This window comes from Pagrus major, chromosome 14, assembly GCF_040436345.1.
Source record: "Pagrus major chromosome 14, Pma_NU_1.0".
Lineage (NCBI taxonomy): Eukaryota > Metazoa > Chordata > Actinopteri > Spariformes > Sparidae > Pagrus > Pagrus major.
The window spans coordinates 8915370-8930206 of record NC_133228.1 but is presented as its reverse complement, the minus strand read 5'-3'; the positions used below and the strand labels follow the sequence as shown (position 1 = coordinate 8930206).

General features: G+C 40.0%; 1 protein-coding gene across 5 annotated transcripts in view; it reads right to left on the bottom strand.

Annotated features, from left to right (window-relative positions):
* Positions 1–14837, bottom strand: part of lrmp (lymphoid-restricted membrane protein) — a 34037-nt gene that overhangs the window by 4162 nt on the left and 15038 nt on the right. For 3 of the 5 annotated variants that reach the window (XM_073480389.1, XM_073480393.1, XM_073480390.1), the window contains exons 20-36: positions 13225–13277; positions 11011–11110; positions 9880–10060; positions 8659–8746; positions 5640–5686; positions 5325–5413; positions 4997–5190; positions 4005–4089; positions 3797–3848; positions 3685–3712; positions 3047–3187; positions 1888–2022; positions 1601–1748; positions 1233–1276; positions 1031–1099; positions 574–632; positions 196–294 (exon numbers count right to left, since the gene is read on the bottom strand). In XM_073480389.1, the coding sequence (XP_073336490.1) occupies positions 196–294; positions 574–632; positions 1031–1099; positions 1233–1276; positions 1601–1748; positions 1888–2022; positions 3047–3187; positions 3685–3712; positions 3797–3848; positions 4005–4089; positions 4997–5190; positions 5325–5413; positions 5640–5686; positions 8659–8746; positions 9880–10060; positions 11011–11110; positions 13225–13277 (1612 nt within the window). The remainder of the gene's footprint in view (positions 1–195; positions 295–573; positions 633–1030; positions 1100–1232; positions 1277–1600; positions 1749–1887; positions 2023–3046; positions 3188–3684; positions 3713–3796; positions 3849–4004; positions 4090–4996; positions 5191–5324; positions 5414–5639; positions 5687–8658; positions 8747–9879; positions 10061–11010; positions 11111–13224; positions 13278–14837) is intronic. The other 2 variants (XM_073480391.1, XM_073480394.1) reach the window with 2 other exon arrangements.

Below are 14837 nucleotides of genomic sequence, written 5' to 3'. Positions count from 1 at the left end.
ATTTTCAGAAACACATAATTTCGATACAACATTTACTACAAACTGATTTGGAGAGATGTAATTCTGACTAACCCGCAGCTGGGAAGACCGTAATCATGTCACACTAGAAAGCTTCCATCTTTATGCATCTGGGTCCAGCGTGAAAGGACTTTTGCGACGCAGCCAGCGTGGTATCTTCCTCTTGGCATGTCTTACCCCTTCATCACGAGAGAGGGCTCTTCAGTGTCAACCCAGGCCGCAGAGCTAACAAAGCGTTTAAGTGGGGGGCGCGCCGTGCTCTTCCCTGCCACATTCCTGGAAACCACCGTTATCACATAGGGGCATAACAACAACAACATCCCTCATGTCAGGGTACACCAACTTTCTGTGGCATGAGGACGACAGCCACAGCAAACAACTTCCCACACAGAGAGAATGCTGCTGTGTTTTTAAAAAGGTAGAGTAATGTAAACAGTCCTTTTACTTGTAATTTAAGCACACTCTCCCCTTCACATACACACTAAATCTGGTTTAACTTCACTTGCATGTTACAATCAAGGCAGATTTAACACAGACAAATCAACAAATACCTACCATGGGGATCGCCTGGTCAGTCGCTCTGTTTCAGCCTCTGAGCCGTCCTGTGCTTTGGACTGTGGTGGGAAAAATTAAGCTATTTAAGTCACTATCATGTCAACATAAAATGCTCAATGACAACAAACATTCTAAACCTGGATCTGATTGTCTGGATGCGAAACTCTCCAGTGCAGTCCTAACAGCACTAGAACCTACATTTTACATATATTTAGGCTCACTGTGTTATAAGCCTATCCAACAATAGTAATGTTTTGTCCTGCAATGCATGTAGTTGGCTTTGAAAGCAATCCTACCTGCAGCATCAGAACTCTATAACAAAAACATAACTTTTATTTATACAGTTTAAAAGTGGATATCTATAAAGAAACTATGAACCAAACTGTTAAATAATGCAAAAAGCTCACTAGGTGTCTAAAAAAAAAAAAAAAAAGTCCATGCTACATGATGTCCTCACCATGTCAAAGTGCATGTTGCCTGTACCAGAGCGGGGGATTGCTGCTATGCTGACCCGCCGGGCTGATGACTTTTTAGAAAAAACAAACAAACAAGGAAAATAAATACATTTCTTCATCAACACATATACACACACATCAAGCCAACATGAGCCCTGACTGAAGCAGAGTGATGAGATCATATGTAACCAAGCTGCAGCTGACCTTGTAGTACTGTGATGTCGGCTGTTTCTTGCCACGGAAGTCATCTGAAAAGAGGAACAGTTTAAATACCTTATATATGTGCTTTGTGTGAGCCATCACTGAGCATACATATTGACACATATACCCCCATTTGTCATTATATTGAGTCTACGTTATATTGAGGCTCAACACTAAATATGTATACATTTTTCATTTTAATTCCTACTGGATCTCGAGAGTTCCCCTGCCATTGCCACAACATTTCATTAAGTCTGGTTCTCAAAAAACATTGTGGGAAAAACTATGCTCTTAGTTATAAACTATAAGAACAGCACTGATAAATGTAAGATAATTAATGGGAGAACAACATTGCAGCTAACATGTCATACCTCTTTCAGTTTGTGATCCAAACGACCTCTCGTTCTGCATGAGTGTCTCTCTCAGCTCCAGCAGCTCGGCATGCTCCTTGGTGTACATCCTCCTCAGGTTCTCCACATGCTGGATCATCACCTCCACAGCCTTACCAATACGACTCTCCTGATGTTCACACACACAAGGCTCCATTAAATCATCACAGTCAAAGTCACAGAGACAGCACAGGAGTAAAATCGAAAACGTTCACCACACCACAACATGGTGGAAACAAATGGTAACACAAACATACGCATTATCCCACCTGGTGAATAGCTCCTAACATCTCAGAGCGACTGGACACTCTGGTCATGGACTGGATGAGGATATCCAGGTTCTTCTGGAGCCTCTGGATGATCTCCATGGACTGGTTGTCATCCTCACACAGAGGGATCAGAGCCTGAGAGGACAGAACAGAAGACAGACTCGAATTACAACCTCACAGTTGAATGCTTCTGCGCACCACTCAAGTTGCAGTTTACATCCATGACTGTCCATGATTAGAACCTACAAATTGTAAAACCTGGCACACGCACACACGCGCACACACGCACACACACTTAGTGTGTATCCAACCAAATGTGAAATATGGTCACAATCCCCCCTTCAGTTCCTGAGTTTTGGCTTTGGAAAATTATGGAATTAAGGTCAAAAACATGTTTTGTGAGTTCACAATGACCCTGAACTTAGATCACCAAAATCTTATCAGTTCATCCTTGAGTCCAAGTGGAAATTATGGCTTAATTAAAAGATCCTCCGAAGGCTTTCCTGAGATATCACGTCCACAAGAATGGGACGAACATTTGGACGAACGGCTATCACTGGTGCAGAGGCAAAAGAAAGGGCAAGGAGACAGTTAACAAATTACAAAAAAAGAAAGGACAAAGGGCAAAAAACAGATGACTGCACCTGACAGGAGAAACCAATAACAGTAATAGTAATAAAAATACCTTTTATCCGTATAACGCTTTTCAAGAGACTCATAGACACTTTACATGTAAACATAAAAGCAATAGATTACACAGATGGTTTTCCACTCATACCCACTAACAAACACCTATTCATCACTTACATTTACAAATAAATCCATTTATACTTGATGATCGTGATGCAAGATGACTGTCCCCATTGTTGTTGTTGGTTGAAACTTGTTCAGACATGTCCTACTTACATGAAACCACAACACTTACTTAAAATAAAGCCAAAACATGCTGTGATTTTCTACACATTTTGACAACATTTAACAAACTGGAAAGGCGTTCAGGACAAATTACAGTATTATAAAGAGCTGCACTACAAATATTTACTGAGTAATCATCCAAAATGAGAATGTATAAACAATCATACTTGGCAGAATACAATTATTTTGTCAGGGGATGAAGCAAAACAGAAAGCTGGAAAGCTCCATGCGTATGCAGACTGACCTGCAGTAAGCCCTGGCAGCTGGACACCTCCCTGCGGACATTCTCCTCAGCCAGGTCACGTGACCTCTCCTCCAGCCGGAGTCTCTTCTCCAGGGTGAACATGTCGCACTTGAAACCCAACGCCAGGCGCTGGAACTCCGTCTGAAAACATGAAAAGGACACTTGACTTGGCACTCATTGCTGGACACATTCTGAATGTGGATTACCAACATTTCCTTGTTTGAATAAGATAAGAGTTGTCACCTGTCAAAGACTACTATTGTGCCAATGGATAAGATGAATTATGAAACTTCTACACATTTCTGTAGAAAACCCTCAGATTTTCAATATACTTTAAGTATAATGCATTTTCTATTGGCATGTTTCTGTGTATCTTACGGGTTTTTGGAAATTAGTGCAAACCTACAAACATGTAAACTTTGTATGTCTGATAAATATTTCTGATGGATGCACACTTAATCTGTGACAGAAGGCTGTATTAGAAAAGAATGACACTTTGTACTGGTGATGATACAGACTCATTTGTGGCTTTTATGCTCTCAAACACACACAATCCCAAAACAAAAACTGTCCTTAACACACCAATTGTTTGCATTAATACTAATAGAATGCAGCTCTCAGATTTGATGCATACATACCTCTATTTCCTTGTCATTAGGGGACAGACTGCAGAAAAAGAGACAACAATCAAGGAAAGTCTTACACAAAAATGATTATGTGCTGTGTTACAATGATCACTTGTTGTCTTACCTGTTCCTGTCTTTTAAGGTTTCATTGGTGTCAGAGATCAGTGATGTCTCAGCTAGAGAGGGAAATAATAAGTAGGTGTATCATGACTCAACAAATACCTGACAAAATGGTGCAAACACCATTTCGAGTACTAGCAGTTATTAAAAAATGGATTTAAGACAGCTGGTAAACATATATCTAGTATGTACACTGAATATATTACACATACATTCCCTTTCAGTGGCCATGCTGGTCTCACTTTGGTCCTCCTGATCCTTGTGCTCCTCGATGGCCTCCATGCTGCGTGACAGCTCCTGCAGGACCCGGACAAACGTTACTGCCTCCTTCTGCTCCTTCTCCCCCTCCTGCTCTCCCAACTCTGATCCCTCCATGCTCACATTGCCCTCCAAATCCATATTGCTCCCTTCACTCCCTCCCTTTTCACAGCTCTTCTTCAATAGTTTTTACATAATAAAGGTGAAATGTGAAGATTCAAAGTAGCTGGCAGTGTAGCTGCCTCTTGATTCTGAATGATCTGACTCTGAGTGGAGCTTAAATGAAACTAGGCACTCTCCCTTGCTCTCTCTTTTATACACGCACACACTGACACACACTCGCATAGCTGGAAAGACAGCATTTCATGGTGAAGGAAGATACCAATGCACCATTTCATCACTGTCAAAGACATTTAATCTTAATGACACCAGCTCCACTCAACATGATCCTGGTGCTTCATCAAACTTACTTTTAGGTTGGTTTGAGTTATGTTTAAGCATTTAATAACATTTAGTGTTAACAGAAAACAAAACATTGAAAAACAAATCTTAAATAAAAATTACGCATTATGGCAGAAAACTGAACCCAAAGTAACTTGTACATTTGTATTTTTAAGTGTAGAGATCGCTATTTTAAACACTTTTAGTCATTAGTTCGTATTACATAACACCTGCTGCAAACTCCACCATAATCATTGTTATGTCACATGTTATGTGTCCTACCAGACCCTAAATGAAAATAATAATTGATTTAGCTTGAAAGTTTTATTTAAAAACAGCCACCTTATATAAAAGTCAGTAAAATAGTTAAAACTACAGTAGAATGATCTACACAAAAGTAGCGATCAACTCCAACAGCAGTCAAGCAAACAACTTTAACTTCTTGCCACCATTAATATGTAGAAATACTAATCCAGCAGTCAAGTGGGAGTAGAGCAGGTCTTACCAGTTCCCTCTTATTTTTGCCACAGAGGAGGAGGGCGTCCTTTTTAGCTGCTGAAGCCTCTGAATGGTTGGGGTCAGAGGTGACGCTGCCCATGCCGCTCCCTGATTGGCTGGCATGTATGAAGGACGACTGTGACTGAGGAGAGCTGCCGTCAGGGAAGGTGGTTGCTCCACTGCTGGTGAGCTGCTCTGTTGCTGTGAAGGAAGAGTTGGTGTGTGGGTGGGCAAAGTTACACACAGATGAAAGAAGGCGTAAATAAACAGTTAAGAAATATCAGGTTCTCTTTCTCTCCTTCCTGCACACAGATTTGAGCATTTTTTCTTCCTACCTTCCATGCTAGCGGCTACTGTTGGAACCTCGGCTGTGCTGTCCTGCACACTCTCCTCTTCTTCCACCAACACAGGCAGCAGACACGTGCTGGAACACATACAGTTCACTTTTACACAAGAGCAATTACTACAGCATTTGGGGAAAAAAAAAAAAAAAAAAATCAAATCAAATCTTTATGTCGGTACCAAAAGAATATGCAGATAAAACAGCTCTCTCTAGGCAGAAATCACTAAAATCTTCAGGAGTTATTAATGCTGCTGGAAAGTGAAGCAGTGTTGTAACTTGAGCCAACAGTTGACAGTGAATCACTCACCTGTCCTCTGCTGCTGATCTGTCTGCCGACTGGTCCTCGCTCAAGCTCTGAGATGGACAAACGTAAAGGAAGAGAAGGAGGGAGGGGGTAAGAAAATAACAGGCGGGCTTGCTGCACAAAATTCTACCCTGCATTAAAACAAATGGCCAATGATTAAAGACACCCATACATCCACATACATGTAGCGTACCTGTCCCATGGCAGTGAAATGCTATCTAAGCTGTACAGTAAGAGTGTGGATGAGAAAGATTGGGCTGATTCCTTATATAATGTGGAGCTTCATAGAGAGCCCTGCAGCTCTTTGAGTGTGTGTGTTGCTGAGAGGGGTGCTCAGAGAACACGTTAACACTGGCACAGTGCTAAGTAGTGGAGGCGGACTGCGTGCATACACAGTCGTGTGCGCACACACACACACACACACACACACACACACACACACACACACACACACACACACACACACACACACACACACACACACACACACACACACACACACACACACACACACACACACACACACACACACACACACACACACACACACACACACACACACACACACACACAGGAGCAAGGTGAGCAGATAGAGCAATGCAATGGGATATTGTGTAATGAGTCTGCATAATATCCGTTTTGACACTGCTCAGAATAGGAGAGAGCTGCCTCACCATTTTCTAAATACAAAACCTGAGGAGACTTTAATGCCATTTTATATTCCTTGGCCTCATTTGTAACATTGATTTACGATCCATTTTGATCTTAAATATGAAGTAGAAAACCATGTAAGAGCAGTTATTTATAAAAGCTTCGACTTGGAAATGATCTCATCTCTAAGCAAAGTCAAGACTCCACTTCAGTGATTTTCCTGCTGGTTATGTATGGGTATTGCAGTTTGGGAAACAAAGCCTGTGGAGGACTTTGCAAGGTTTTTAAATGCTCATCTTCTATGAATCGAATTTAACCACACTGTCAGAAATGATCTTAAGACAAAGTTCAAATATAAATTGAAGAAATTCTTTTACAAATGAGGCCCAAAGAAAGAAAAATAAAACTGCTCAGTTACCTTTAAGCATCATTAGATTTTTTTTGCATTAAAATCCAATGATCTGACCTAAAATTCTTTCCGAAGACCTATTTTCAAAAAGTTGATATTATCCAATCCTCCAAAATGTAGTGAATTTGCCCATAAAGCTTTTTCCTTGCTAAATAATACAGTGATCATCCATAACAAGTTTGACTTTTATGCTTGCACAAAGCGTTCTCGGTAGGTACTATAAGTCATGTTTATCATTTAGCGTCTCGTTGTACAAATATGTTAAAAGTTATGTTAAGTAAATTTATCACCAAGTAAAAACACAACATAAAACATAAATGATTGAATTTTGCTTCTTACTTCCTATGAAAATGTCGTACATTTACAAGTAAAACTATTATTTGAATATATCCAAATGATTTTGTTCACAAAAACTCAAACTTTAAGAAACTTAAAACCAGGAGTTGATTCTTAATCATCAAACATTTTCTCCACCAGGCTTTTAAGAGTGTAAAATAGGATTTTATTAACATGCTGAACACACCCACAGCTTCAAAGCTCATCTTTCTTGGCTCCCCTCAGACTCTCTCTCAGTAGGGAGGCAGTCCAGCATGCCACCAGCAGGCAGGAGACTAAATAAACCAACGGATCGATCTCTCAGCAGGATACAAAGCAGGCTGTGGTGAAACAGCATCACAACAGAAGTGGGCCTCACCTCTAACATGAAGGCATTGCAAGCCCATGCGAGACAGAGGCTGGGCATAATTACCATCAAGCAATCTTATTATATGGACCGTACATCAAAGCCTCTCATTGTAAACACTAATTGGTCCAAAGGGGGAGACGATACAGTGAAGATCCATTGTGTCCAGGCCTTTGCTAATGAGCTTTGGAACATCTCTGTCATTAATCAAGTAAAAGGGCCAAACATTTGCCATTTGAGCTTCTCAAATCTGAAGACTTCTCTGTTTTTCATTTTAACTGGAGATTTTTTTAATGCAATTGTTCTGACATTTAAATCAACAAAAGTTGTGATCAGTTACTTAAAATATATTAAAATATTAATTAAAGCGACATAATGTAGAAATTGGTATTTGATGCAATTGGGTGATGCCCCAAAAGTTTCTGAGTACAACAACACTGTCGTAAATACAAATCCCAGGTCTGTAACAATTTGTAAGACATAATGTGAGTGCTAACTACAACCAAAACTCATTACATCATAACAATGTTATGTGTTGACAACTTGTATCTTGAAGTAAACATGTATGCAACGCTGTCATCCTACCCTCTCACTGAAGTTACAGAAACAAGTGATAGGGGGGCGGAGACACCATTCATTTTAAAAAAGGTAGAAAAAGTGACAATGTTGCTTAAAGTAATGGATGTTCATTAATTACCATTCATTACATTCATACAATTATCCTATTTCAACCTTCTTTGATCTGCTCTGATCATATATTACATATTTCTTGTCTTTTGTGCTATATCCGATCTTTAAAAAATCTAAAGCATTTCAACTTGAAGTAAACATCACGGTAATGTAAGCACTTTAACACCGACAACATAGTGAGACATATAAAGGACTTTGTACTTGCCTCCTTTGGCAGTAGCATTCAGAGAACCAGATAGCCCATCCTGTGACTCCCATTAGCTTTAGTCATTATTAGAATGATGGCCAACTGATTCAATGATCTTTCCCTTCATTTTACATCCCTGCCCTCTCCTCTCCTCCTTGCCCCGGGCGAGGACTCCCTCTGAGTCTTTCTGAAGGAAAGCCAGCCCCCGCCCTGCCCACTGAAAGCCTCCTCACTTCAAAACACATCTACTCTCATTCAGCAGAGGCACACATGAAGAGCAGAGAGCATAGAGAAAGAGAGAGGGTCCAAAAGAGGAAGGGGAAGCAGTGGGGAGCCACTGCTAAAGAGAATAGAGGAAGTTGTATTCCCTCACACATTAAAACACTTCTTCTCTGCTACTAACCTTTGAACGTCTCATGGCTCCTGTGCTCGAGTCCGCCTCGCCTTCTTTTGCTTCTTCTCCCCCGTGGTCCTCACAGGTCGGCTGGGTGCTAACCACAGGTCAAAGGTCAACTGTCAAACACTGTTCATTTTCTCAGGCTTGACGTATACTTCAGATACACTTTCTATCTATCTCATAAGGTACAACTGATAGCAACAGTATGAGAGGTGAGGAACAGCCAGTCGCTTTGTAGGTGGACTGAACCTATGCAAAGCATGGCTGCAGAGATACTAATTAGGCTGCACACTCCTCCCACAGCAAGGAAAATACCCATTTGACTAGCAAATGTGGACCAAGTCATAGGGAAATGACGCAACACGGTAAAATGGTGACTTCAACTTTGATGATAACACCCATCTACTTCACATCTAGCAGGGAGGGTCTATACTGCTATGAAAATGAGTCAGGATGCTGGGTGAGGCTATGTGGTAATGTCAGTTTCATGTCAGTATGGAGGCTTCTGTTTTGTGGGGTTCTCTTATCCAAACAGCAACTCCACAGGTGTGTCTGTGGATTCAGTTCCTGTTTAGGTGTGATGGAGACAATAAATTTAAAGATAGAGCGGTAGCTTTATCCTCTTTTCCTCCTCTACAACAACCATCTCAGTGGGGAATTCTTGCCAGGTCACCAGCTAATGCATCATATGTAGTCAGTAAACTTCCCGTTTCTTTTTCCCCTCAGTTTCTGCATTGTTTATTTTGAAAAATCCTGTTTCGTCATTCAGAAATTACGTCAGATGTGTCATGGCCCCAGTGTATAATCTGCTGTGACACCTTTGAAACCGCTACTGCCCTGTGTAAGGTGATCCCTCACTGTCTCTCAGAGAAATAAGGAGATAACATATTTGTTCTCAACATCTAAACATTTGCATTCTTTTGATTTGTAATTTGTAATTTCTAATAAACTAGTTGACATATGCTAAATCACATCTTTATGGATTTAACCCATGAAAAGTAATGTATGATTAAAGCCATTATGAAAAATGTGAAAAATTCTTGACCTTGGTGCCCCCTAGGGGTAACACCAAAAAAGACAGAATATGAATAAAACCAGAATATCAACAAATACTTCAATGCACATGCAATACTTCATATAATTTGGAATTTGCATGAGAAGAAAGGCAGCCTAATACTCTCCAGTACTGTCCAGTCTATAAAGTACAACATTTATTTTTTCATTCACCTCTCAGTCTGGATAATGGTCCCATCTGGTCCAGGTGATGTGCTGTTGGGGGGAACCATCTCAGTTGCTGTAGGAGGGGTGTTGCTAAGTGTTACTGTTTGGTCCTGCTCAGAAGAATTGGTCAGATTTTGGGCAGGACCACAGGGGGGAGACTCTGCAGTCTTAGGGGCATCTGCATCTGCTTAGAGAAGAAAACAAGAGAAGAAAAATGGGTCCATCCTAAAGGGTAATCTTGAACCATTTTTACACCAAAATAGCAAGGGAAAACCCAATAGGTGTTTTACACAAGCAGAGACAGATGACAAAGTAATAACAAGCCAGTGGCCTTAACTTCAACACACATCACCTGAAAACATGGCTTGCATGCGAATGGAGTATATTAGCTTCAATGTTTGACTTCATGTAGTGGGAAAAATGGGTTTAACACCCAGATTATGTTCATATGGGAAATACGACATTCATGACTACTGCATTTTAGTAGTATTGATTGATACCATAAAGTAGTTGAATAGTCGATTAATCGCAGGAGATGCGTCATATTATTTCATCCAATAAGAATGATCAATTCTCATCCAAAAGGTCTCAAATAACCCAGGGGGTGGGTGAAATAACAGAGTTCTCTATGTGCTCTCAGAGACAGGACTGATTGGATTAAACCCCCAAGCTTGTCTGAGCTTGAGATACTGTTTAAGTGCAGTAACAATGCGACTGCTCTCTAGCAAGATAACTGGAGTTTCCTTCTCTAATTCACTTAAATTCTGCTTCTAAACACAGGAAAACAGAAAATTATTGTTTTAAAAAATGCAGTTACTAAGTATATGATTTTACAAAGCAGTTGTGGAGTTCTGCATTAGGAAAAAAAGACAAAAATGTTCATACCGTGGTATTTTGGCAAGTCTGACCTTTATCTTGCAAGATTTAATAAAGTTCTCTCTCCTCTAAACAAACAGCAAACATACCAAGTGAGTCAGGAAATGACTCACTCTTTGGTTAAGTTGTAAATGCACACAGTGTGGAGACTAGCTGACAGTAGGGGGAGAAGAAAATGAAACAGAAAGGGAGCGTGTGATCAACATAGAGAGTGAACTACAGAGAGCGAGGAAGAAAGAGAGAGGGAGGTGGAGATCTTACTGTTGTTCTCTGAGTGGGACCGATCAGGGAGCGCATCCGCCTCTGGGTGTCTAATGCTGACAGCTTGTGAGTGGGCGCTCAATGGTACTGCAGCCTCTTCCTGAAAGCGCACACGCACACGCACACACAGATAAATATTCAGAAAGGAAAGGGGTGAAAAGATCAAATAAGCAACACACATTAAGCATGAACCAAACAACAGGCCTACAGTTAACAGAAACAAATCTTTGTCAGATGAGAAGACATTGCACAAGAAGTCAACATAATCTAATGGCTGATGGACAGCACAAAGCATCTGTTTAAATCAGTAATGGATTGTTGGGAAGACCCCCACTTAATGTCACCTCACAGGAATTCAAAGCAAACATCACTGACTGCAGCATGATGGAGTGTTTGAATTAGTTTTACCAACCTCGCAGGCATGAAATTAATTAAGCATTGAGGACGGCAAGTGAGCAGAATACACAACACCAAAGATCAGAAAGTATGACGAGACATTGAGATTATAGTTATGAACGTGCAGTTTATGTATAGCATGCATTGTTATTTGGTGCAGAATACATATGGAATATATTCATTTTCAAATGTAGTTGTATAATCCTCTCTTTTGCCAATAGCATTACAGCAGGTTATTTTTCCCTTTAATCTTAGTGTGACCCCAAAGTTTCATCAGTCATTCTATATAAGGAAGTGGAAAGCTTTAACACAAGCACGCAGACTGCTGCCTGTGACCAGAGGCTGTGAATTATGATGATGTGAAGAGTTATTTGGTAGGCAAATGGCAGAAAGAGAAAAAGAAAGACAGAGAGAGTGCAGATTGAAGCTTAGGAGAGAGGAATAACAGACAAGGAGCAAAAATAACACATGTACACATTGGAACCAATTACATTAACATTAGATTCATAAGAAAGTAATATAGGGCAATATTGCCAAACATGATTTTAGATCCTTTTCCTACCTTCCAGGCAGTCATTGCTTCCCATTCATTACAGAGTAGTTGTAAAAGTACTATAGTAACTTAAGAACTCAGATATGTCCATAACAATGACTGTTTTTCAGAGCCCTCCTTGTCGATGATGAGTTCAAGGACAGTCCCATAGCTGACATATGTAATTGAAAACTCGGAAATCTAATATTTAGCATCCTTAGACAAATAGCTTGCAAACAAGCCTCTGCTTGTAACTGTATAAACAAACAAGTGTGATGGATGTGACGAGAACTTAGAACAGAATAAATGTTTACCGAGATGAATTATTCATCTCCTGCAAGTTTCAAGCTAGTTGTCATACAGTAGTGAGATTAATAAAAACAATTAATCAGTAGCTTGAAAGGTTTGTCTAATTCTAAGTACAAAGAATTTGTAATGAATGGATTAAAACATGCCACAAAAGACAAACATGGGCCTTTAAAGTTACATTCAATTTTAATTTAATTTCAAATAATCTTTTAAATCTCCTTTGACGTTGTTAATCATAACTTTAAAAATTTCCTACTTCCTTCCCACCATCACAAGGGAAATAGTGCGTATTCCGGTAAAGATCTGTAAGCCAACTATTTTCAAATAGGAATGTACGCTGAGAGCCAAATCTGTTTTGGAACTGTCCAGCTTCTTGCTGACGCACACTTAAACACCTGTCACACACCTGGCAGCTTCCCAGTACAGCTACAGTCATCTATTGTTGGCCTCTGAGCAGGTTGAGATTCAGTGTCTTGTTCAAATGAAAGGGATCCTGATTCTGCGTGAGAACATTTGACATAATCATGAAATCACTGCATTAAGCTACAAGCACAAGCTTTCATACGGTCAAAACTGGTGTGATGATAATCACATGTAAACCATCACAAATTAATTTGAACGTGTGGCTTCCCGATATTGAACGATGCTTACATTCAGTTTGCCTATATTTTCACAGATTTGTTTCAAGGAAAGATCTCCTCATCTTCATCTCATCTATTCAAGATGATCTTCCAACAACTAAAAAGAAGTTTTCTGAAGTTTACTTGTCAACGTTTCAGGGACGCAGAATGTTCCACTCATTAACATGCATGTTAGTGATCTCAGTAATTAATCTTGTACTGTACATTTAGTAAAATACTATGAAAGATATGCAGAGTTAAAAGGATAATACACTGAGGTCACATGCACGTACAATCCCAAACACGGTGAGCATCTTGTACGACCCATATAACTAATCCCATGACAATTCAATTTACCTGTACAGATTGACAGTTCACCTCGGGCTCTGACTTGGTGTGGGTTGCAGAGTCTGTAACAGATACAGAGGAAGAAGAAGAAGAGAAAATCTAATATAAATCAGGAAACAAATTGTCAGATGGGAAGAATGGGCTGAAAAAGGGCCAAACAAAGAAGCTGTTCATTAAAAACCCTAACCTTCATCCATCTACAGGGGTTAATCGCCATACAAAAAAATGCAACCCCACCTTTTACCATAAAGGGTCAGATTGTCTATTATGCAAGGCATTGAGTTGGGGGAGGGGCAGAGATTCTAAAATACCATGCATGGCTAAGGTGGCATTAATGACCACATTCGCACTATGGTTCATCTTTCTCTTTGCCTGCCAGCCGCTCATGCAAGCAGAGGAATGGAGGATTACTGAGCTCACTTCGTGGCCTTAGACCGGTTGTACACCTGGCCATACAAGGACCTTGAGGAAGAGAGGATTTCACACACAGACACACACTCACTCTCAAACACAACCTTTATAAGACTAGGGCCACAACATCCATAGAAGGCAGGGGTCTACTTCCATGGCCACAGACTGTGTGTATCCTTACAGTGAGCGAGTGTGTGTACTGTACTGGTGCTTCAAGGGTGGCTGAGTGCCCTGTGACTCCCATGGATTATAGGGGGATAATCCACACAGTCACTCTCACACACACACAAATCAACACTCAAAGACAATAACAGCCTGTAGGCTGTTCTTCACCTTTAGAGTTTATCCGCTGAAGCACTTTGTCAGACCGAGGAAACCTGCAAATTGGTGCATCAGCTGGATGTGTGAGTGATTTTTAAGTCATTGTAATGTTTAACTTGATGGTCTGAGATTAAAAACTGTGGCTTCACAAAAGGTGCTCAAGAGAGTAAAATAAAATCCTCTATAACTTTAATATGGCTACTATCAGTAATCACTACCAGTGTGCATATTCTTCCATAATTGCATACATAAAAAATGTAGTTTAGCTTTGTGTTGCTACGTACTGAAACATCTACACATTCCAGTAGATAAAGCTAAAAAGGCATATACAGTGACAGAAAGGAATAACATTAGCCCATTAAAAGGTGCACTATGCAATAGTTTTTAAATCTTTCTTTTTTTAGTATTAACAAAGAGAAAAAGCTCTTGATACATGGAGTAACAGTTCACAGGAGCTAACATTTTAGATGAACTTAAATTAGTATTACATTAGTGTTTTTTAACATTTGAGCAAAACAGGCTTGTTTCTGAGTTATGGTGGGATGAACACAAAAACACACAGACATTGTCCATCAAGAAGTCCCACAGTTCAAGACTATAGGATGGTATAACAACAAATAGATACTAAAAAAGTTACATAGTGCTTATTTAAAGTTAACTTGCAGAGACTCTTGTGTGAATGTACAATAGTGTTAAGTTTCAATAACCAGCAAATTTGTAAAATGTTTATGTACAGTTTTTATGTTCAAACTATGGTTTCAATATTCTCATGCTAAGAGGACAGAGGATGTACTAGCTCACATTCTTGTTGCATGACGCTAGTTCAAGGCTTATTTCTACTGTTAATCCTACTGCGTCAGATTCAGAGATAGGAACAGAGTGAGCAAAGG